The sequence below is a fragment of the Henckelia pumila genome, chromosome 3 (assembly GCF_033568475.1).
Source record: "Henckelia pumila isolate YLH828 chromosome 3, ASM3356847v2, whole genome shotgun sequence".
NCBI lineage: Eukaryota > Viridiplantae > Streptophyta > Magnoliopsida > Lamiales > Gesneriaceae > Henckelia > Henckelia pumila.
The window spans coordinates 132,000,120-132,026,383 of NC_133122.1; the positions used below are offsets into that span (position 1 = coordinate 132,000,120).

At 36.2% G+C, this 26,264-nt stretch overlaps 1 protein-coding gene across 1 annotated transcript; it reads left to right on the forward strand.

The window, feature by feature from the left end:
* Positions 1-22,701: 22,701 nt before the first annotated feature.
* Positions 22,702-24,944, forward strand: LOC140890771 (protein NRT1/ PTR FAMILY 5.5-like). Its single transcript, XM_073298802.1, has 4 exons — positions 22,702-22,853; positions 22,950-23,164; positions 23,250-23,785; positions 23,884-24,944. Exons 1-4 carry the CDS (start codon positions 22,829-22,831, stop codon positions 24,782-24,784), a joined length of 1,677 nt encoding a protein of 558 aa, XP_073154903.1. The 5' UTR covers positions 22,702-22,828; the 3' UTR covers positions 24,785-24,944.
* The last annotated feature ends 1,320 nt before the right edge of the window (positions 24,945-26,264 follow it).

Sequence of the window (26,264 nt, forward strand, 5' to 3'; positions counted from 1 at the left end):
AGGGTGATAAGCATTAGGAACCGGATTACCTCTGTTAGCTCCATAACCTCAGTAGCCATTAGGATTAATATATTTAACTTCCTCTATGGCATGTGACCCTTCAAATCCAGTTGACTCTGCAACATGAATCTTATTCAAAGAAGCTACCTGTGTAGTCAGTGCAGATAATTGAGCAGTGATGGATGTGAGAGGATCCACTGCATACACTCCAGCTGGCTTCTTGACTCCTACATGCTCAGATGGCCATTGAAAACTGTTTATCGTCATCTGTTCCAGCATATCATAGGCTTGAGTGGGGTCCTTTGCAAAAATAGTTTCTCCAGAAGCAGAATCGACATTCATCCTTGTAGGCGCATTTAGTCCGTTGTAAAACCACTCGATCTGTTCCCAATCTGCAAAATTGTGGTTAGGACAACGTCTAAGTAATTCTTTGTACCTTTCCCATTAAAAAAGTCCTGAGATGCAAGTGAGGATCAGCTGTGACACTCCCATTAAATTGGTTCGATTGAACCATATTGATGAAGGACGGCTTTAGCTCAAAATTATTGGCATTGATTGTTCCTCGAGCTATTCCAGAGTAATGAGCCTGGATCGTCGGCCTGAAGTGATCTCTAATTGGCACCAAGGGAGCTTGATTCACATTCTCTTCAGCCATGTTATTAATTTCTTCTCTTCTCTCTCTTCTCAAAGCACGTGCAGTGCGCTCGATCTCCGGATCAAAAAGTAGAGAATTAGAACTTTGAGATCGTCGCATAGACTGCAATTAAAATTAAGAAGAATTTAATTAGTAACTTCAAAATAAAATAAAAAAAACTCTAAATTAAAATCTAGACTAATTGGTAACAAGACTAAAAAAAATAATCAAAATTTACTCCCCGGCAACGACGCCAAAAACTTGTTGTGAAAATTCCTCGCAAGCGTACGAGTGTCAAGTTTTAATATAGTGAATAATTCAGATATCGATCCCACAGGGAGTAAAATGAAAATATTTAGTACTTGTAATTAAAATAGTCTAAACTTTATCTAGAAAATCAATAATCAAGAATTTTGCAATAAAAATAAATAATCAGTGAAGTTTTGATAGCACGCACATAACTTTCAGGAATAATCAATCAGAGAATAATGGTCTAGAGGTATAGATTTCACCTGGTTTCAACAAAAATCAATCCTAATTAATTAATCTTCATGAATTCCAATCGATTAATAGCCAAGAACACTTACGTATATTATTTCCCTCTCCCGAGCAACAAATAATATTTATCAACTACAATTAAATTCCAATATCCCTATTAAGAATTTATCTCAGTGATCTATCACAAAACAATGTTCTTTTTAAAAGCTCTGTTAAAATCATACACTCTCCCGAGCTGTATAACTAATTAACAGTGTAGTTCTAAAGTCCTATTCAAAATCCCCTCTCCCGAGCAATGATTTCAAATAAATATTACAAATCAATTATTGAACAGATAATTGAAAAGACAATCAATTCTAGAAAAAACAATTAATCTAGAAGAAACTCAATTCAATAAAATCAAACATTCATGAAAGCGTCTACACCAGGTTCCATCTGACCTCTAGACTCTAAAAATTTAGTTCATAATAAAATTCTGAATAAAACAATTCATATTCAAAAATCTAAACATATTCAGAATAAAGTAAAAGTAAGAAATCAAATTCGTCGTCGATGCCGTGTTCGGTCTATCGAACTCCGTCTTTGTTCTTCAGATAAGCCCATAAATCTCCAAAAGTCACGATCAATCTCTGATATCCTGTGTTAATGTTGTGGCGGCTCTCCCTCTCTATCTGACAAAAATCCTTTATATATTGTGTACAAAAGCCCACAAAATCAAGCCCATAAAATAATTGACCGAAATAATAAAATTTCCAAATCACGATCGCGCGGGCGCTCTAGGAATGGCGCGGGCGCGCCTTGATCTCGAAATCTCAATTCTCTCAGAAACATAGCATTGAGCGTTTGCACTTGAGATAGCGCTAAAGAGAAGCGCTGAACCTTGGCCCAAATAAGAAAGACCCAATAAGAAATCTCATTTCTTTTATCTGATCGTTTCTTTTCCTTTCTTCAATTTTCTCTTCTTTTCTTTTTCCTTTCTTTTATTCTTTTTTTCTCTTTTTTCCTTTCATTTCCACATAAATTCAATAAATCACTGTAAACATAAAAACAACAAAATACACACATACATATTCTCGAAACAAATATTTAACAATTAAAATCATAACTAAATTAAGTGTATAAAATACACTTATCAGCACTGAACAACCCTTCCTAAAGGATTTCCAAGTGGTTCTCACTTATCGAGTTAAAACGTCCTAGTTTATGGTTGTACACCATTAGTCCTTATGACCCGGGACAACATGGAGACTCTATATGCTAGAGATTCACTTTGACTTGTTTACCGACTCAACTGGTGTCATCAGGTGACAATGTTGGGTGTTGTGTCGAAACATACAAGAGTAGATGCATTGTAGTCGGGGATTCACCACTTACCTTCGGGTATGGATATCCTATGTGATCCCATGCATATGTAGCTTGAAATCTCGCTGATCAGAGTAGGTGGCAATTAAGAAAGGATTTCTTGAATTACATCTTCGATGCAACTATGGCACGGCACATAGTTATCGATTCAATGACAACTCTTGATAAACCAATGGTTGTCGAATCGGTCGGGATATATGAGTTGAAGGGACGGTACTGTACGCTAACCATAATTGATTGGTTCTTGCAGGAATTATCATTTCATACCTAGGGAGTCATGTAAGCGATGCTGCTAGACGTTTAACATGACTGGTTGGATACTATCAGACTTGAGTTTTCTGATGTTCTTATTATCAAGGAGTTGATAAATAAGAATGGAGCTATATGGGGTATGCTCATATAAGGGACTTGTTGATCCCGAATCACATGGAGATATGAACCTACTGCTAGTTATATCATTGAACCATTGAGGGTCATACAAGTACTAGCTTTTTAGATCCCGTTGAGAATAAAATTATTAAAATGTGTTGAACGACTTATAAAGGAGTTTATAAGTGAAATAAATTAGAAGTATGACTTCTAACGGAGAATAAATGGGAAAGTAACTTTTAATTTGTGAATGTGTTCCAAGATTAAAAGTTGACTTAAATAAATAATTATTTTTGTAAATGTGATTTGCAAAACTATTATTATGAACTTAATTAAATTAATTCAAGTGTTGAATTAATTAAACACTAATGGGCCTTGTAGAGCCCTCATAGAAATAGTGTTGAATAATTATTATACTAGTGAGCTTGAATGAGTTCAAGTTGATTTAATTAATTGATTAAACTTAAATGAGTTTGAGTTTGATAATTAATTAAATATTAAGTTCATGGGCCATGTATATATATATGTGTGTGTGTTTGACATATAATATATATACAATACATGAGAGAGAATGAATATGAAGAGTTATAGACAAGATGCACACTTTTCTATGCATGTTTTAACTTTTTCCATGCATGTTTTATCTTTTGTCATAACACACTTTTTAAGTACTAAGACAAGCAATATTCTTTATCTAATTCTCCATGAAGTGGCTGAACACTCCCATGAAATATTCTCTCAATTTTAGTCTTTCAACTTGGGAGAAAAGACAAAGAAATTCTCAATGAAAAATGATCTAAATATTCTAGCGCATATTTATAGTGAATCTAGTTTGACTAGTCGTGGACCTAATTTGAAGAGGAGTCCATTTTGGAACAAGGAGTGTTCTTGGAGGCTTGTTCCATTTTTTAGCAAGGTGTGCTCTTGGAAGCTTGTAGATAGTGTCTACCTTTTTAAGAGCTAAGTTGTTTACAACTTGGTTGGAGCCATAAATCAATCTTTTGAGATTGATAGGTAAAAATTTCTTAAACACCCTATGGATGTTTAATGTTTTTGAATGCTACACATGTGCTCCGGTTTTTACATAAAATTTTAAACTTTTGCTGCGCTTCCGGGTACAAGAGAATCGATCCTACATTGAAAGCCCGTTTTATTGAACATGCATTGCATCTTTTCATTTTCCATATAAGATCTTTTATGGTAATAGAATCATGACTTGAAATGTATACATGATTTGTATGCTTATTGTCGTTCATACTGGGAATCTTATTCACACCGGAGTTATCCGATTGTTACTTTGTTTTGTATGTGTACATGGTAACAGGTGGGACAGGAGCGAGTCAGAGACGACTTGGATAACTCGATATTGAGTCATAGACACGGGACGTCGGGTTTAGAAGACGAGTTTCTTTGTACTTGTTTTGAAAGATGTCGAACTTTGTAACGTCGAACGTTTACTTTTGTCAAGTACCTTGCATATTAATGTTATTTCATGTATTTCGGACCCCCGAATCTTTGTAAGAATTGGAAATATGTTGTGTGACTTGTTCCGGGATTTTTAATACATAGATGAATAGTACTCCAACAGGTTTCTCGCACGGGCGCAGCTTTTTGCTACTTGAGCGATCGTTTGTAATTTTTTTGGGCAGAGTGGCTCGCGCTCGAGCGAGGATTCTTGTCGCTCGAACGCGGAACTGTTCATAAAGAAAACAAAAATCTTTTGATTATTTTGGCTGATTAATTGATAATGATTATTTTATTCTATCATAGAAGATTATCACCCGAGGTCCCCACATTAGGTGGTATCAGAGCGTAAGTATCTTGGACTGAGTTAGAAGTCTGTGAGTGGGGTAGATCGAGTCCGCTTGATTTATTTATTTTTCATGAGATTGATTTCATTATATTTGATTTCATGAATTCCATGCGATCATGTTTTAACATTTAAAGAATTATATCATGTTTACATGATTATGTTTTTTGATTGTAAAACATGCCTTATTTGAGAAACAAATCAGAACCAATTCATGATCAGAACCTGAACACTCATGAGAACACATGAGTATGATTTTTAATATTTTTACATATGTTCCTATGTGATTATTTGATATAATATGTTAAGAAGATGTGATTTAGAAGGCAAGAAAATCAGATTTGATACTTGGTGAAAAAAATTGCATGCTCATGAGTTTAATGAGCTGAGAATTGATTTTGTGGAAATATTGAGATGTTCATGAATTTGATGAGCAGAGTATGATTGCAAATGAAATTTAAAATATGATATCCTGAATTTTTATATCATCTCCGTTTAACAGCTATATCTCCCTGTCGAGCAAGGAATTGTATGCTCAAGAGTTTGAAAAACAGAAATTATCGAAGATGAGATGATCTAGAACATGATTAGATGATATCTAGCTTGACTGCTTAATAAATTATTATGAAATTTTGAATGTCTGCATGAGATTTAATGCAGGACCTTGTATGAGAGATATAAAGAAGAGCCAAATCAATATTTGATGAGATTGGATATAGATGTCATGAGAATTGAGATAGACATGAAAAAGATGAGGTATGTTCTTGAGAAGACTGAATTAAAACCCTTTAAGGTCTGTTTTGGTTGGGATTGAACGAGGTAAGATCTGATATTTTAATTCTTATCAATGATTGAGTTGATTCGTGACAGATGAACCTCGAGATAGAACATAGATAGAACCTAGATATTGAGAATTTCAGAAAATTCCAGAATTCGATCAGATGATCAGCGACTGAAATGATATGGTAATAATTCTCGAGGTAAGAATTCTGTTGATCTTGACTCATTAATGTGAGAAATGGGTCGTAGGCTTTGAGAGGGTGTTGTAAAACACTCCGAGACCAAATCTAGATGTTTGAAAACGCCCATTCTGAGTAGATGATTTGATCTATCATAAATGATAAGCTTGATTTTGTTTGATATCAAGGCATTAAGTAGAAATGAACTGAGATCCAGATGTAACCAGTAAGGGCATTAAGTTTATTATGTCTTTTGGGTTGATATTTACTTTTATAGCATTATGAGATTGATAAATGAATGAAAAGATTGTATCAGATTGCTTAGATCTATTTTGATGAGATTTTGATAATAGATTGAATTATCGGGAATTGATCTAAGTATGCGATATATTTGAAAGTTGCTTGTGAATTTCAAAATGTCAGCACTCATATGCTAAGCTTTTGGGATGAGTATGATTAATAGAATGTTTTGAGAATTCTATTAGATCCCAATCGATTGTATCGAGAATTTATTGATTTATCCGATATTGTTCTTGAGAGAATGATGATATGATCGAGTCTTACATGAAAAAATTTATTAAATTCTAGCATTGAATTGACTCAATGAGATATTGTGAATGAAATTGTAGAAAAGATATAAATTTGAGAAAATGTTGAGGAGAAACTTAATTCCTCTAGAACAAGAGGATGAAATTAGTGTTTTTGGGATGACACAGAATTCAGGTACAGTTGAGCCTTCCTTCGATTATTCTGAAGATACTTGAATCTTATTGTAGTCATGCATCCTTGATTCACATGACATTGAATTCGATGATTCTTGCCATTTGATATCGATTGATATTCAAGTATGAACTTGGAAATTTATAATTCTTGACATTTAAATTCTAATTCTGGACATTGATATTGATTCGGGTGAGTTTCGATTATTTGATTACATGGTGATCTAGATTTCTTTGTTGCAATATTTGAAAATGTTTTAGGACTGAGTCCTAATCGATTAGCATGTGTAGATATTTCATGATGAGGCCACGCTGTCAACCCTGATTTGGGGTATTATTGAGAATAAATATTATATTGAATTGTTAAATAATGATCACCAGATATGAATATTATTGATTGGCTCTTATTCCTTGTCCATAGAGCCTGATTTTAATCATTCACCCTCAATCTTGAGATGCAAGTGAGTTGTTTTTAATTAGCAGATATTATTGTCCAGAATTCATTCTATTTTGATGATCATGATTTGAGCGAGTTTCTTTGATATTAGTTTGATTCTTACTCTGAGTGTCATTGATTATTTGATGTATATCTTTAGTATATTTTGATGTTGTTGGCTCGTAACTGATAGAGATTGATAACATTAATAGAATTTAGTGTTTGATTGATACTAGATATAAGCTTAAGTCCGATGATAGTACGAATTTTTGGTATTTTGGGTTAGATTTTGAAATAGAATTGCAGTCGATTCGAATAGATGTATTTTGATTCGAATTGAATTAGTTCAGCGAATCCGAAGGGTTTTAAGAACATTCCAGATTTTTCAGAACCAATTAATAGGATTCACACGATGAGACAATGATAACCGTGTTATCTTATGAATCTTTGGATTAATGTGATGATTATTCCAGAAATTTTACAAAGTTTTGCGGTAGAATTCCAATTTTTAGACCGAGAGCAGAATTATGAATTCAGAAATAAAATTGAAGTTTCAGTGTTGGTAGAGATGATTTAATCTCATTAGTAGCATTCTAATTTGATTGTGTGAATTTCTAACACCTGGAAACAGAAAGAGTGAAATAAAGAATAAGATACTTGAATTAATGAAAATGGTATCGAAATAAGTTCAAGTGCAGAGAATTTGATTACATCTGATTATTGTTTTCCAATTGACAAGATTGATCTGATTTTGATCTCGATTGATGATCGGATGAGAGATTTTAAAATTTTTATTTTGCCTCTTTGAATGATTAGATTTTATTTGAATTGCTAAAGGTAAAATAGGATTAGAATTTCAAAATATATTGAAGGGTGATGGTCACATAATTGTGAGAACAGATTATGACTCGCGGATGATTATATGAAGCTACAAAGTGACGTTGTAGGAAGAAGTATAATGAGTTGAGAAAGCAGTCCCTTAGAAGAAAATGGAAGCAGATATGACAGAATTGTGTCCTAATGTCTAAACTGTCAGCAAGTTAAATCCGAAAGAAAGAGACCAGGTAGTCCAGTGCACAATGTAGTAATTCCATAATGGGAATGAGATCACATTACGATAAATTTGTCACGAAACTACCAAGATCATCGAGAATTTTCGATGTAAGTTGGGTAGTTATTGACAGAATGATTAAGTATGTTTGCTTTATTCTAGATCAGATGACATACGAACATGAGCATAGGGCCAGTAATCATGTTAGAAATGTTGTGAGATTGCATGATGTGTCGAAATTTATTGTTTCAGATTGAGATCCTAGATTCACTTTGAACTTTTGGCCCAATTTACAAAAGGCTCTTGGTAATCGTTGCATTTGAGTACAGTTTATCATCCTCAGAAATACGAACAGTAAGAGCGGACTATCCATACTATAGAGGATTGCTAAAAGTTGTGGTACTTGATTTTGGCACTATCTAGCAATATTCGTTGCCACTTGTTCAATTTTCTTATAAGAACAGCTATCAGACAAGTTTAGAGATGGCACATTTTGAAGCGTTATACGGTAAGAAATGCAAATCTTTCTTGTTTCGGGAATGATGTTTTATAAGCACCAGTTGTAGGGCCAGATATGGTCAAAGAGGGTAGAGAAAGTGAATTTGATTCTGTATAGAATCAGAACAGCACAAGACAGACAGGTCAGATATGTAAGTTTTGATGCAGACTTCTGATATTTGAGCAAGATGACTGCGAACACTTGAGATATTTTTCTTTTATCAGATATACAAGATGTGTTTCACATGGATAAATGGGAAAGTATCAGCAAGATTCTTTCCATGTAATTCAGCCAGATGAGGCAGAGCTGAATGAGACTTTGAGCTACTTCGAGTGACCGATTACCGATACAGATTACTGATCGGAAAGTGAAGCAGCTCAGGAACACGTCAATTCAAGTTGTTAAAATATAGTGGCAAAGACACAGAGTAGAAGAAGTCACCTGAGAGCTAGAACAAGATATGAGATAGAGATATCCGGATCTCTTTATTGAGATGAGATTGGTTGCAGATTCGTTCAGTTCATTATCTTATGTGCTCTGATTGCATAGGATTTCGAGGACGAAATAATTTCTTAGAGGGGAGGAATTGTAAGGCCCCGAAAATAATTAATTTGAGAATTTATGGAATTAGAAATTAAATTCCGAGATTAATACATAAAGAGACTGAATTGATATTTGAAAATTTGATTAGGGACTGAATTGCAATTATTGAGAAGCTTAGGGACTAAATTGCAATTATTTCATGTATAGAGGAGGATATATTTTATATGCATAGGAACTTGTATCTATTATTTATCTTCATTAACGTGAATAGAAAAAGCTTCAGCCAACAGACTTTACAAGCTATTCCATTCTTTTGAAGCTCCGATTAAAATTGATCCGCCCGATAGAATTCAAAATTGATCGTATATTTGCGATCCTCACGTCGAAGGCTTCACTTTGACATAAGTTTTATCATGTTCTACCATGTTTTAATTTTGAGATGGTGTTAGAATAAGATTTTGATTGTATAGATATGTTCTAATAAAGACGACGATAGCATATCTAAGACGGATCGAGAAAAGATCGTCGTATGAACATGTTTTTGATTTTCACAAGAATTTTCAAAAATAATTGAAATCTGATGCTTATGATTTTGTGCTTCATATGATGATTTGAGGCTGACATGATTAGGATATCAATTATATTTGGTTGTTAGAATGATATAAATGAAGTTTGGATTGTCAAATTGTAACCGATGGCAGCGATGGTTCAAGATTGGTTGCATTGTTGGGGTGTTTGATTGATCTGTGTTTTGATTGAGTTGAAAGATGGTATATTGAGCTTATTCATACTTCAATTCAGATTTGATAAAGGGTAATCGAACTAGGGAATTCCAAAAGTCGAATCGATAGAAGTGGTGCAAGGTTTGTAATTATTCTTACCTTGAATATTGAAGAGTACTTGAGCAGATTTTTTATAAACAATTGTGTTGTGCAGCTATATAATATTCGAGCAATCCGAAAATAAGATAAAGGTATGAGCGGATGTCGATTAAGAAGGGAAAGAATACTCGAGATAGATTGAGATTCTCGAGTTCCTGTTTAAACCACATACTTTCATGTTTATATATTTACTTTGCTTGATTGATTCGATGCTTACAATTTGTTGATCACCATGAGTATGATTATTTGCTTAGTTCAATGATTATCGATTGTATGTTCATGAATTGAATATATAATTAGAATGGGATGGAATCTAAGATTTTAGATGTTCTAAGTAATCAGGAAATTTATATATTTGATATGCCTCATTGCATTCATCTTGAGCCAAACTTCTTTGAGTTTTGAAGGCAGATCCGCCTAGATTACAATGGATGTTTGGAATTATATTGGAGTGGAATAGGTTGCAGATTATCTCCTATAGCTAGAATACTTGATATATATAACAAAAGTCCGGGAATAAGAAACTTAATTCCACCTCGTTCGGGAGAGTAGGTGGGAGATTGTTGTGTGTTCTTTTCCCCTGGATCCCAAGAACTTTGTGTGTTCTTTTCCCCGGGATCCCAAGAACCAAGGTTCAGATTGAATCTATGATTTGAAAGCCCGTTTTATTGAACATGCATTGCATCTTTTCATTTTCCATATAAGATCTTTTGTGGTAATAGAATCATGACTTGAAATGTATACATGATTTGTATGCTTATTGTCGTTCATAGTGAGAATATTATTATCACCGGAGTTATCTGGCTGTTACTTTGTTTTGTATTTTTACATGGTAGCAGGTGGGGCAAGAGCGAGTTAGAGACGACTTGGATAACTCGAGATTGAGTCATAGACACGAGATGTCGGGTTTTATAGTAATCCGTATCCATAATTATTGATTAATGTATAATTAATCTATTGATCATGTTTAGTTTAAGTGAAACATGATTAAGGGGTTTCCAAAAAGGATCTTAGGAGTTCAAAAATGGATCCAGAAAACTCAAAATAGCCGGAAAGGTTCCGAGGGATCGGAAGATCCGAACTTGGAACGGAGCCAAGATGCTTGGATCGGAAGCTCTGATACGTTCGAACGATCCGAACTCAGATCGGAGGCTCTCTTGCATGACCAGTTGTTCGGGAATAATATGTCTTTGATGACATCACCGAGGAGACTTCGGACACTCTGAAGATGGTTCGGAGGCTTCGAACTGGTGTCGGAAGGCATCCTATAGAAGCTAGACACGTGGTTGGCTGAGGGAGTTCGGAAGGAGGACTCGGACGCTCCGTTCGGGATCCGAGGCTGCGAACTGCGGATCGGACGGTTCGATTGTTGTCTATATAAGGAGCATCCGAGTTCATTTCTCAGTGCACCATTTCTTCCTCTCCTCTCTTCTTTTAGCTAGTATTAGGCTTTCTAGGCGTCCTATAAGAAATTCGAAAGTAGCGGAGCGATCCTGGCGTCGTAGCGGAGCTGTGACCTAGTTTTGAGGCAGTCACCATCAGTGGGCTGACGACGGACGCAGGTATAGCTATGACATCCTTAAATTATTTAGGAGTACTCAATAGCTTAGTTAAGGATTTTAGAGCTTAATAAATGATGCATGGGTATTTGCATTGTAGAGTTGTTGATAGGCTTGGAACCTAGAGCGGGACTGCTAGGACTACCTGTAGTAAGGTACGTAAGTACTGACTGAGATGACCAGTGGGTATGCATGCTTATATGTTGCATTTATGTCTTATATTTTGCATGGGTTATTATGCGACATGTGCTTATCATATTGTGCCTGTACATCTTTTGAGATGAGCCATGTAGGGCCGCTCAGCCATGTTCGGACGGTTGATGTCAAGCGCCCCGCGACCGATGGGTTAGCCGACACTGGAATCTGAAGGAGACGGTCCACGTCCGGTAGGAATGAGGATTGTACTCAGTGGTTTGATTCCTGGGTTGTACCACTCATATCCTAGGCGCCATTCTGAGCAGTTTGTATATAGTTATCCCAGATATGGATACCCAGTCATATTCATTTGCAAGCATCATGTTTGTATGTTTACCCGTGCTTTCGTATTGAGCGTAGTAGCTCACATCCAGTAATTTCTGTGTGTCTGGACACCCCATTCGACGGGGGTTGTGTAGGTGCAGGATTGAGCCTAGGAGCTTGGAGGAGCTAGCAACCTATGAAGACAACAAGTTTAGTTGTAGGTTTTATCTTAAGATTATTCGATTGGATTGTATATCAAATTTTTTTAACCGGTAGTATTCTGCCGGTCTGCATATATTTAAGTCTTCCGCATCGACTTATTTAATTATGTTAATTGCATGCTTATTTATGCTCTAAACTATGATTAGGTAGTGGATCCGTGTTGGGTCGCTACATTTATTAGTATCAGAGCCGCATGCAAAAATACTTGGGATGTAGTACTGAGACTTTGGGTTATCCTTGTAAGATCAGTGAGACCTAAGTGGATGATGATGTAGCATGGGATGCTAGAAGATTATTGTCATTTCCAAAATTGGCATCAGAGAATTTCATTATGTGGAATGCAACAATGATGAGAACACCAGTAGTAGCATATAGGTGGATAGACTGACTACTGTGTGCATTTCATCATTGACGCATAGTATAGATGGTCAAAGATCGTTTGGATTCCAGCTAGGGAAGACTAGAAGAGAATATCAAGCATTTTACTTCAAATGCATCTGAGGACTTATTGGAACGCATGGTGTGTGACAACCCATGTGGCTTTAGTCCAAGGAGATACTCCACTCGTAGTTGGAGATATTGTCATAATGACCTTTACCAGGGAATGCCTCGAGTGGCTTAGGCATGACTGGTTCTAAGCGTAAGGTCATTAAATTAATGCAGAACATGACCCTACCTGTATGCTTTTGGTAGGCACACGGGAAACTTCTTGTACAAAATCATGTGATGGATGCAAGAAGAACTCTGACAATAGATCGTGACCAGAAGAGGTCGGCTGACATGCACTGATGCAAAGCATAGCTGGTTAGAAAGCACGTACCATTTCTCCGGATTTCTTTGCAGGAGGACGGGTAGAGAGATTGGTCAGGAGTACGCTAGCATTGATGCATGTGTCAATGAGAAGCTTCATGCTCAAGAAACGAAGAAAAGTGCGATGATTTTTAATACTGTATTGTTGTAATTGTAAACAATATTTTAGTTGTAATGAATCATCATACTCTGGTTGTATCATTTCATGATATTGGGTGTACATTTTTCATTGTATTTTGGATATTGTATTTGTATTACATGGGATTGTAATAAGAGAGATTGTACATAACTTGAAGCAATGATACATGTGTAATTTTGAGATTTGTCAAGCTCTTCGTGGATAAATACAAGTGATTTTGTTAAGGTTGGCTTGGTTTGAGTCGATTAGTATTCAACTGATGTTACTCATGGATTTTGAGTAGGCCGATTGTAATTGTTAGACTTATGGTTAGTCTAGGCATTTTCCAAGGATGACCTAGTTAGCCAGTGGACTTAGTTAGTGCCAGAAATGAGTTGATTCATCAGTGGGCATGAGTTTTGTTCTAGGTTGTTTCTTAGAACAATATTCTGATGAACTTCGTAGGTTGAGACTTTGTGATGATGAGTTTTCATCAAGGAACCAGGTCAAGTATATGCCGAGAGTTGTGGACTATGACCATGATTTGACGTGAAGAGGCGTGACCATATGCCGATGTACCTAGAAGCCTTTGCGCTTCAGGAGGTGGCTGTGGGAAGGCTACTCAGTCTACAATTTTGGTAACAGTCACGACGGGATATGACCTTGGATTAGATACCCAGTTTGGTATCAGGATTTAGTTATCGTCTGGCTTGTGTCAGAGATATTAGTTTGAGTGTTCTGCTGTGAGAACCAGTCTTGGTGGGATTTCCTTGACGGGTGTGTACTCTTAGCAAGTAGGTTTTGACCTATGAGATAATGCTAAACTAGTGAATCTAGTAGGTAGTTGGATTTATACCAGTGTTGGCACGGGGTGGTGACTGATTTCTTCAGGGATGAAGCATAGGATTTTTCCATGGGATGGAAATGATCTAAGTTGATAGATCGCAAAAGTTTCTTGAGTTTAGTTCGTCTTGGTGTTCGCTTTGAGTGAAAAAGACAGCGACTAGTAGTGCTTGGATGGCGCAGGACTTGTGCCAATAGACTACTTTTAAACTGTTATCTGACGCAGTCAGGAATGGATGTGAGACATAATGAGTTGTTTCGATTCCAAGTATTTGGAAATAATAAACTTGTGGTCTTTGGGTCAAGGTTATTGATCGAGCCACGTAGGTTTAGATAATCAGTGATGTTTTGATTTGATTTTCACTAACCAGCTAAGTGCAAGCCACAGTAGATCGACGAGATCGATAAGTTAATTAAGTCTAATCAGTGATGATTAAAATGGTACTTTGTCGCTTTGTGCTTAGGAGATGAGTACTTGGTACAGTCTCAGAGCAGTTGGCGGTTTAAGTGTGTTATGAGAATCTCTTGGTTTGCCAGATATGGATCTTTTGGGATTGTTGCTAATCGAGGACGATTGAAATTTGACTTGTATGGTCAAGTTAAGTGATAACTTGATAGGATGAACAAGCAAGAGAAATGGGTAGTTTCCAAGGATAGTGTTTCCTTGTTAAGAAGAAACTAAAATTGATCCAATCAATTGCTTTCTTGTTAAGCAATAGTGTACTCAGGTTGAGTAAGGAAATGGTCAAGTGTTTCTCCATGGCGGTAATGTACAGCAAAATGGTAAGGACTGTCAACCAAACATTTGATGAAGTGTTCATGTGATGATGTCTAAGTATATCATTGTGTTTGGGTCTAACAAGTATTGGGCAACGCTAATGGACATTAGCGTGTAAACATCGGTGATCAAGTGAAGAGTTGTGACATTAGATAAGATCTAGTTCTCGAGATCTAGCAGGGTGTTGTCACTAATCTTTTAGCATGTGATGCACGATGACATTGAGATAACTGAGATAGTCGGTGATCAACTTAGTAGCCAACAAGATTTCCGTTGTATTTGAAGAATTCGTAGGATCGCGATGAAGCAAATTTGTTCCTTCCAGCCAGTAAGTCACATCAGTACGGACTATTTGCCAAGAATATTGCGTTTCAGCAAATAGACAATAATCAAGTGTGTGATGTGTAACAAGTTACTTCAAGTGTGGATTATTTCCAATATCTGGTGATGATTCCAAGGTATGATGCATTCGTCGGAGATTGTAGTCTTTTCCAATTCATGTAAGGGCTGATGCGTTTCAGCAGGAACATGAGTTAGTGGAAATGTTGAATCTATTGGGATTAATTGATCAGATCTCGTAAGGATAGAATTGACAATGATGGTTGTCATCAAGGACTCCGAGATGGGTTATATCGAATGCAATGACTGCCGAGTTTCGAGACATGATAGGAAGAGTTCCATATGCCAGTGCACTGTAAAATGTCTCGTCGAGAATTTTGGTGGAAGCTTTCCTTAGTCTTGATGTGTGTACAGTGATTGCAAGCATGTATAACTATTAGGGGGATATCCAATGATAACTGAATCCTGTAGAGAGATTTGACTAGTCTATCAATTAAGATTCATAGGTGGGTAGTATGTGACTGAGACGATGTAGTTCACTGGAGATGTGATGACTATCATTGCGGTGTATGCGTATGGCTTCGCAGGCCAATGGGTAAAATATGACTTAGCGTCATGATTGCCAAGTAATGATAGTTCTCATCAGAGTACAAGATTGGGTTATACTAAAAAATGTGTACTGAGATTCGCACTAGAAATGGTGGGCTGAATTCCCAGTCTTGCTTGGGAAGCTTGTTTGCTTCAGGGGAGCATGGGAAGGATAACCAGTCTGGAAATCATGTTAAGTAGTTACGTTGGAGTATAGCTTTGTGTCAACTAGATACTCTTGAGGAGAGATTCATGATATGCTATGTCAAGAAAATTGTTGATATTAGTGTTTCCTGACTATGGGATTTCTACACCGAGAGTTTTGAACCAGTAGATGGTTGGATCTAGTTAATGTTTCTACGAATGTTGCGAACCAGTTGAGTTTCGCCGCGAGTTTCATCTGAATAAGAAATTTTTAGGATAGTTGACCTTGAACAAGTAGGTGGTTGCGTTCTACTTGCTCGAGGTTCGTTGGTACAAGATCAGTAACCAGAGGTTGTTAATGTCACCTCGGCAGAAGAATTTCGAAGAGATGCTCTTTAAGGATGGAAATTGTATCAGTGTTGAGGTACACTAGTGCCAAGGAAGTTGACCTTCGTAGCGCCGTAGTTTTCAGTTTCTACAAGAACCAAACTACGGAGTTTGGGGGATTGCAAAGTGGTTTGGCATTTTTGGAGCCTGCAGGGGTTGAGACAAGAGTCTGATTGTGTTGAAAGCTATTCGACCAGACATGGAAGATGGGTTACAGTGCGTTCTAGAGGGTTACCCCAGATTTCGAGTACAAAATATTTTAATGGGGTATAATGTAGTAACCCGTACCGGAATTATTGATTAATGGATAATTAATCAATTGATCATGTTTAGATTAAGTGAAATATAATTAAGGGATTTCCAAAAAGGATCTTAGGAATTCAAAAATGGATCCAGAACAATCGAAATAGCCGAGAATGTTCCGAGGGATCGGAGGATCCGAACTAGGAACAGATCCAAGTTGCTTGGATCGGAAGCTCTGATACGTTCGGACGATCCGAACTCAGATCGAAGGCTTCGATCTTGCATGGCCATCTGTCCGGGAATAAAATGTCATTGATGACATCACCGATGAGACTTCAGACGCTCCGAAGATGGTTCGGAGGCTCCGAACTTGTGTCGGCAGGCGTCCTCTAGAAGCTAGACATGCGGTTGGCTGAGGGAGTTCGGAAAGAGGGTTCGGACGCTCCGGTCAGGATCGGGCTCCAAACTGCGGATCAGACGGTCCGATCATTGTCTATATAAGAGGCAGCCGAGTTCATTTCTCAGTGCACCATTTCCTCCTCTTCTCTCTTCTTATAGATAGTATTAGGCTTTCTAGGCATCCTATAGGAAATCCGGAAGTAGCGGAGCGATCCTGGCATTGTAGCGGAGTTGTGACCTAGTTTTAAGGCAGTCGCCATCAGTGGGCTGACGATGGATGCAGGTATAGCTTTGATCTTCTTAAATTATTTAGGAGTATGCAATAGCTTAGTTAAGGATTTTAGAGCTTAATAAATGATGCATGGGTATTTGAATTTTAGAGATGTTGATAGGCTTGGAACCTAGAGCGGGACTGCTAGCTAGGACTACCTGTAGTAAGATACGTAAGTATTGACTGAGATGACCAGCGGGTATGCATGCTTATGTGTTGCATTTATGTCTTATATTTTGAATTGGTTATTATGCGGCATGTGCATATCATATTGTGCATGTACATATTTTGAAATGAGCCATGTAGGGCCGCTCAGCCTTGTTTGGACGGTTGATGTCGAGTGCCCCGTGACCGACGGGTTAGCCGGCACTGGCATCTGAAGGAGACGGTCCACGTCCGGTAGGAATGAGGATTGTACTAAGTGGTTTTATTCTCGGGTTGTACCACTCATATCCTAGGCGCCATTTTGAGCATTTTGTATACAGTTATCCCAGATATGGATACCCAGTCGTATTCATTTGCATGCATCATGTTTGTATGTTTACCCGTGCTTCGTATTGAGCATAGTCGCTCACTTCAAGTCTTTTCTGTGTGTCTAGACACCCCATTCGACGAGGCAGGTGTAGGTGCAGGATTCAGCCCTGGAGCTTGGAGGACCTAGCAACCTGTGAAGACAACAAGTTTAGCTGTAGGTTTTATCTTAAGATTATTCGATTGGATTGTATAACGAATTTTTTTAACCGGTTGTATTCTGCCGGTCTGCATTTATTTAAGTCTTTTGCAGCGACTTATTTATTTATGTTAATTGCCTGCTTATTTATGTTCTAAACTCTGATTAGGTAGTGGATTCGAGTTGGGTCGCTACAGGTTTAGAAGTCGAGTTGCTTTGTACTTGTTTTGAAAGATGTCAAACATTGTAATGTCGAACATTTACTTTTGTCGAGTACCTTGCATATTAATGTTATTTCATGTATTTAGGACCCTAGGATCTTTGTAAGAATTTTAAATATGTTGCGTGACTTGTTCCGGGATTTTAATACATAGATGAATAGTACTCCAATAGGTTTCTCATTCGGGCGCAGCTTTTTTCCGCTCGAGCGAGCGTTTGTAATTTTTCGGGAGTGGCTTGCGCTCGAGCGCGGCACTGTTCATAAAGAAAAAAAAATTATTTTGATTATTTTGGCTGATTAATTCGTAATGATTATTTTATTCCATCATAGAAGATTAGCACCCGAGGTCCCCTATGTCAGTAAATCGCCTTACTGTCGCAACATGCCCTACAACAATATTTTCTCAGTCAAAAACTTTTCACCAGGACATGCTTTTAAGGATGAGCAAACAATAAAATAAGTCAAATCATATTTTTAACCCAAATTTTCTTAACCAAGTTTTGAGTTTTATAAATTTTAGTTCTAAGATACGATCTACAAATTCTATGAATGAATGACATTATTTTTCCTCTGTTCAAATCTATAATATACTCAAAACATCTTATTCTTATGTGACCAGGTGTTTCACAATAGCGACATAGGGGAATTAAGTTAAATGACTTACTTCTACGCCCTTGATGTTGGTTCATCTTTGAATCTTGCACAAATCTTGTCTCTGAATTTGAGTTGTTGTCTTGGTAATCTAATCCAGTTCGATCACCACAGTTCCTATGCAAAGATAAAACATGAACAAGGTTAGTGGTCCCTAAAACATTTTAATATGTTCACGCAAGAGATTGAGTTCATGTAAGGCATCTGTTATTTTTCTTTCACTCTCTGCAGCACTCAATTCAATTTCATGTGCACGCTTCTTCCATTCTTTCTCACATTTAATTAACTCTGTTTTTTCGATCAACTTCGAGTTCTTTTTAAACACAATCTTCCACGTACTGTTTATTTTTAATATGCATCCAAGACTTCATTTTCTCCTAGTTCTTTGTCACTGTCTTCATCATTATTCGAGTCAGCTTCAGTTTCAGAGTCGAAAATTTCTACCTTTGTTTTACTGCATGTCGCAACATCCCGTAAGACATGTCCCAAACAATGTGTTTCCAACAATTATTTTCCTAGAATATTTGTGTGAGCAGTCAAGAAAACATGATTGTTCACGTGTCCCTCAGTCTCTTATTGACTTTCCTCTGATTCATCATCACTCCAAGTGGAGTTCATCGCTTTATTCTTCCCTTTACTAGTGTTTGCACATTCTGATGAATATGTCCAAAACCTCCGCAAGCCTTGCACTGTATTCCTTTGAATTTGCTCTTCTCTTCAGCACTACCAGTCTCTTCTTTATTTTTCCTGAAATTTCAAAAATTGTGAGATTTGTTAGCAATAGAATAATTCAAAGTTCTAGCCTTGTCTTTCATTCTTTTCAAAACTTTGGTAAGAAAAGTAGGAGATTTAAATTGGTCATTGTCATTTTTCTGGCACATCACTTCCCTGAAAATTTTGCGTTTCTGATTTTAAGGCTATTCTTTTGTCTTTTCTCTTCTGCTTGAATTTCATCTCAAAGGTGAGAAGTGATCTCATAAGTTCATCAAGTCGCATGTTATCTATATCTTTGGCTCCCTAAGTAGCTACATCTTTTATATCAAATCTTTTTGGAAGTGATCGTAGAGTCTTCTAAACAAGTTTTGCATCCGAGTACTTTTCTCCCAAGGCAAAGGCTTCGTTTGCAATATCACACAGCTTTGTATTGAACTAATTGATTGTTTCATCCTCCTCCATCTTTAGATCTTCAAATTTGGTGGCGAGAATTTGCAGCTTTGAGACTTTAATAGCAGCAGTTCCTTCATAAGCTGTCTCCAAGATATTTCAAGCATCCTGGCACATTCACAAGTGGATATTAGTTTAAACTAATTTAAATCTAACGCAATAAAAATAGCATTAATAGCTTTTGTGTTTGCAATTCCTAGTCTTTCTTCCTCAATGGTTCATTTGTCTTCTTTCTTCGGTGTGATTTCTTTTCCTTCACTATATTTGTCCATCGGAGGCTTCCATCTAGTCACAATCGATCTCCAAGACTTTTCATCGACATATTTAACAAATGCTCTCATCTTGGATTTCCAATATGAGTAATTAGTACCATCCAGGAGTGGAGGTCTGATCATTGATCCACTCGTCTTTGATTTCGTTCTCTTCGAACTACCTTCGATGCGGCGGATTGTTTTCTACCGAGAACGTCACCTTTCTCTCCCAAGGAATGATTCACAGTCTTCAATTGTAAGCCTGTATCACGATCAAACCTGAACCCTCAACACAAAATGTATTTTTGTGATATTTTTCTCAGCTTGTCTCACTAGATGTCGGGACACTTAGTAGAACACAACGTGTTTTTTTTCTTCATAATATGCCCCGCACTCTACTGCGGTATTTTTCATAATAATATAGGCGTTCGAGCCTCTGAGATATCACAAATACGAAATATAAACAATTTTATCAATTATCAACATATCATTATCATATATGGAGTACTTTAAGAGATTGTCCAACTAACCTAGACATGTTCTCAATATTTATTCATTAGTCTCATCAACTCTTCTTTAAGTTATGAGATATAATATAGTCAAAATTATAAACCTTATCAAATCTAAATATATGAAAATAAAAGATCAAATATCATAGTCTAAAAAGACTAAAACATATAATTTCATATACCAAAATAATCAAAACAAGCCAATTAAAAGTTACTTTTAACAAATGTTATTCCCATAAAAAATAAATTTATGAACTCGGTTCGTTATTAAAATATATTCTAAATGCTATATAATATATTTTTTCCAATTTTTTTTTAAAAGATGGTTATATAATGGTGAAAGATCAAAGAGTAATAGTTATAGGTTATAATAGTAATTAATATTATTGCGATTATTTGGAATGTTTTTCTGTCAAAACGCATGGCAAGATACCTAATACTTAGGTTATTATTTTTAATATTTTTGTTGTATTACATGTATTTTGATATTTTACTTTATATATATTCTACATGTTTTGTTCTGAAAAATCGCATTAAGTAAGAAAAAAAATTGACCACGTTTTATTATATGAGGGGTCCGAGTTTTAAAATTTTGAATCATGCTTAAAAATGACTCAGTGATATTATTTCTAAAAAAATTGGAAAACTTCAATTTTAGTTCTGTATGTTTGTCATTTTGCGATTTCAGTCCTCTATGTTTTCATATTTCAATTTTATTCCTGCATGTTCTGATTTTTGGCAATTTCAGTCTTTTTTCTTCGAAAATGGTTACGTGACACTATACACGTCAGCTCCACATCAGCACTGCAATGGTATCATATCAGCGTCACGTCGAAAAAAAAGACTAAAATTGAAAAAAAAAAATAAAGATAGCAAAATAAAACTGAAACATAAAAACATAGAGAATCAAAATCGCAAAGTGACAAACTTCAATGACCAAAAAAACAATTTTTCAGCAAAAACTTAATCCGTGATATATATATATATATATACCACACAGAATGATCAGTTGCGTATCTCTTGTCAACTCAGCAGCCTATATTTTATCCCAACGCGTAAAGACTTGCAAGTCAACGTCGTACGTAGCTTCCCGTGTGATTTCACAAGTATCTAATTTAAACTTAGTATGTATCCATCTATCTATATTAAAAGGTTTGAATAATTATACTTTTTTCATGGGTGAGATAAATATGATATTTATCTTATAAAATGAAACATGAAATAGTGTCATATGAATTTTTGTGTTAGACGTTTATTCGAAATAACACTTTCTCTTTTCAAAATAAAACAAGAAAATAGTTTTTTTTATCCAATAATTTGTTCAGTTTTTTTACGTTCACTAAGTTTGGTTTGGTATGTTAACTTGAAATTTAACATTATTTTGATCCAGTTGTTGCCTGTTTGTGTAACACTAAAAAATGATGATGTGGTACCAGAAAATGTTGAAATGACGTGAAAAATAGTTGACTTGTCAAACGCCAGTCACGTTAATAATTGAGCCAAAATAATCAAAAATTTAAAATTAAAGTACCAAAAATAAACTTTGAAAACTTAATAAAACATAACCCGAAAAATTGGAGAAATTAGTGGACTAAAAAATATTTTTTTACCAAATAAAAAGTGCAATTATCATTTAAATGTATCCCCCTTTTTTCCCCTCTCCAATAATTCCCCACGCTTGTCACCAAGAATGTTAATTTTCCCGAACACTTGCCTAAGAGTTGACCCTAAAAGAGACGTGTAAATATTAGGGTGTGCTAATTGCTATTCAATGAGGTCTCTAATGAATGAAGAGATAATAGCCTTAGCTAGTCTGGATCATAATTTTAAATGGTTCGGTCTGTTTTGAGACTAAACTCTAGTCATATTTACATTAAAAAGTAATTATTTAATTTTTTTATTGTGCCTAAACTGTGACGATCATCTATCTTTGGCTTATAATACTTGGACTCCACCAATCGAGATACACATTCATGTAACTCGTATCATATGATATGATTAATACACACTTTTATAAATGTTTTTTTTTAAATGTCGATAAAAACCCACTTGTACGGATAATTACACAGAAGTTACTTTTCATAATTGCGAACCTATAATTGAAAACAACTGAAATATATAAGAATGTTAATTTGTTTTCTTTCCAAGTCAAAAAAGAATAAAACCAAATGGATGGCTGATTTTGGCTTTGATTGTGACTCCTATCGGAGTTGACTCCAAACAATTTTAAAACAGGCTTAATTCATGAAATTCAACGTGCTCTAGGTAGTCTCTGATTTACGCGCACCATTAAGTACTTGTATACGCCATTGTTTTGGCTTATAAAATCCCAAACTGAATTGGCAAAGCTTCACCAAATCCCGAAACTCTTCTATATTAACCTCTATCATTTCATTCAGCAGACACAAGTTCATACATAAACTTGGAGGCCATCGATCTCCAATGGCTACAGTTGGGAGAGTAGTAGGTAATAATCAGACCCATTTTTTTGCACTTTAATCTTTCTTTTATATTTATACTTCATTCTTGATCATTTGACATTGGTTGCTTCCATGATTGGCAGTTCTGTTATGGGTGGATATATTAGCCATATACGCCATGTATATAATGATGGCTTACTTAACCAATGTTTGGGATATTAGCTTCACCAAAGCCGCGGCAATTGTGAATGTATTCTGGGGTTTTGTTACGGTGTCGCCATTGTTTTTGACATTCATAGTTGACACCATATTGGGAAATTACTGGATGCTTTTGACTTCCAGCGTAGCTTACAGCGTGGTGAGTATCATATATTTTGCATCAAATCTTTTACCTATTTTTGTGGCTTCATTTGAAAGGAATTGTGAATGATTCTTGAATCCAGGGATTGGGACTTTTGACGATGTCGACGCCACCGGTGCTGGCGAATTCAATGGGGAACTGCAAAGACTACAAGCCTGAGTGCATCGGACATGGCCAAGAAGTGCTGTTCTACACGGCTATGCCTTTGATTGCTTTCGGAATGGCTGGTCATTTTACTTCTTTTAATACGTTTTTAGCCGAACAAATCGCGGAAGAACAAGACAATTTGGATGAGAGCACATTCTGGAGGTTCTTCTTCAGTGTTTTAGCGGTTATAATCGTCACCTTTGTTGCAGTTCTGGGATTCCCTTACATCAAACCATGGTCGCTTCGATTTGGGATTCCGGCCATATGTACTCTGGCCGCCACTATCCTGTTTTTTAGTGGTTCGTGTTCTTATAAATACTATAGGCCGCAGGGAAGCCCCATAACAATGTTCTTTAGAGTGTTTGTTGCTGCGACTTTGAAACTGTTCCATCGATCCCCGAGAGATCCCAGGGAGCTGTACGAGATTAATGATCCAAGATTTTACATGGCTCCTCATACAAGAAGTTTAAGGTTGATGATCTCTTTTTACCATACATACATACATAAGTTGTTATATGTTCAAACAAGCAACTGTTGTTCATCTTGATTGATTCTTGACATAAATGCAGGTGCTTGGATAAGGCAGCCATTGTAATACCAACACAACCTCGAGAGGAACAAGAAAACAACATATGGAGACTTTGCTCCGTGACAGAAGTCGAAGAGACGAAAGTCATCATACGTATGATCCCTGTCTGGATGACTTTCATCTTATGTGGCGTCGTCTCCGCCCTTGGATTCACCTTCTTCATCGAGCAATTGGAGCACCTCAATCCGAAAGTGGGAAGTCTCAAGGTTCCCATTGTGGTTCTCTTGTGGTTTTTCGAACAAGCACAGAATCAGCTAGCCAAACTCTACCTCAAATTCGCAAACTACTTGGCCAAATCAGGGCTAGGAAAGTTTGCTCCTTTCATCGGGATTGCCATATCGATGATACTGGCAATACTCTGCTGCATAACCGCGGCAAAAGTGGAGAAACGTAGGCTCGATGTGGTTCAAAAGCATGGACTAGTCGACAAGCCAGACGAAAGAATCCCAATGACCATGTTCTGGTTGCTCCCTCAGTTTGTTCTTCTTGGACTCTTTGATGGGATCTTCAACTGCAGTGCAATTACCTTCTTCATCGACCAGTCCCCTGTTTCGACAAGAAGATACTTGCCCCTATTCATTAGCGCCGTGTTTGGTGTGGGGATTCTTGGCAGTGTTCTTTCAGTTTTTGTGGTGGGAAAAGTGAGCGAAAGGGGCGGGAAAACGAACTGGTTCCAAAAGAATCTGAATGCGAGTAGGATTGATAAGTATTACTGGACGTTGGCTTGGTTGATGGCTATAAATCTTGGGGTGTATATAGTGGTCGCGTTGTTCTATCGGTACAAGGAATCGGAGCTGGAAGAAGAACGAGAAGATCCACAGTTCGGTGGGATTGAGGAGCCTTATGATGACAACTCAAGATGTTGGTGCTGCTGCTGCTAAATATTTATGTTTTTTAAAAAAAAAAAAATGAAATAAAACATTGAAATTTCGTTTTGGTTATCTTAATTATTTTTTGTAAGTATTGTTTTTTCTTGTTTTTTTTTATCCATGATTTGATGAAGGTGTACAAAGTAAATGTAGAAGCCAGTTGTGTATTCTACTATTCTGGTTGTCCTAAATATTTCTGTTTTAATGTAGTTTTCGTGAGGCAAAGTTTTAACTAACGTATTAGTTGGTTTTGTAACCAAGCTGGTGTTTGGGAAAGAAATTCTTCCCGGATTGTCTTCAAAAAATTTAAAATTTTATGAATGAAAAAAGTTAGAAATGCTTCCTAGAATGAAAGCTCTCCAAAACATTATTCAAATTTCATACCAAAAGCTAACGGGATCGGAACAGAACATTATCCAAAGCAGTTCGGCTCCGAGTCTACCTTTTTATTGGCTCAACACATAATTGGCATGCTACTTTTCGAAATATATAATTATAAGTTGGGGTGCAAACGAGCCGAGTTACTCGCGAGTAACTCGTGAGTAGCTCGGTCAAAGCTCGACTTGAGCTCGATTTGACCGAGCTCGAGCTCGAGTAGCTCGAACATCCATCGAGCTCGAGCTTTAAATATATGTGTCCGAGTAGCTCGCGAGCTAATCGATAACACATAAATATATATAATATAATATAAATATAATATTAAATTATATTTATTTATTAATATATCTTTTATTCATATATATATATATATATATATATATATATATATATAAATTTCGAGCTCGAGCTCGAGTACTCGAATTATATACGAGCTCGAGCTCGAGCACAAAATTTACTACTTGATCGAGCTCGAACTCGAGTAGTTAAATATGAGTCGAGCTCGAGTAGTGTGCTACTCGACTCGGCTCGACTCGATTACACCCCTAATTATAAGTAATTATGCGTTGAATTTTTTAAAAAAAAACATGTTAATAATATGTTTTTTATTTTTAAAATTCGATGCATAGTTCTTGTAATATTCTTTATCTTAATCTTTTTTCGTTACGGTGCTTATGTGACATTGAACATGTTGGCCATGTTCGTTGTCGTGTTAAACTTTCCAATGTAACGTCAGAATTTCCATACAAAAGACTAAAATTGAAAAAAAAATAGAAATTCATGGACTAAGATCAATCTAAGACCGTGAATGAGTCGATAACATGAAAAAAAAATATAATTTAGGGGCATGAGGGAGTTGAAACGTATAATTTGGTTGTGTCACGGAGTGAGAAGAAAATTTTTACTGACAAAGATACTAAAATTTGCTATTAGGAATTTATCGACGATTTTTCCTAAAAAAAATTGATTTAAAATCCTCAAAAAATTTTGAAAAAATAAAGGATTGTAGAAGAAGAATTATTGCGAAGTCAGCAGCCTGATATTATTATCTTTTAATATCTTATTAAGTTTAAACACTTTATAAAAATCGTTTATGGTGTTATGGTAAATTTTC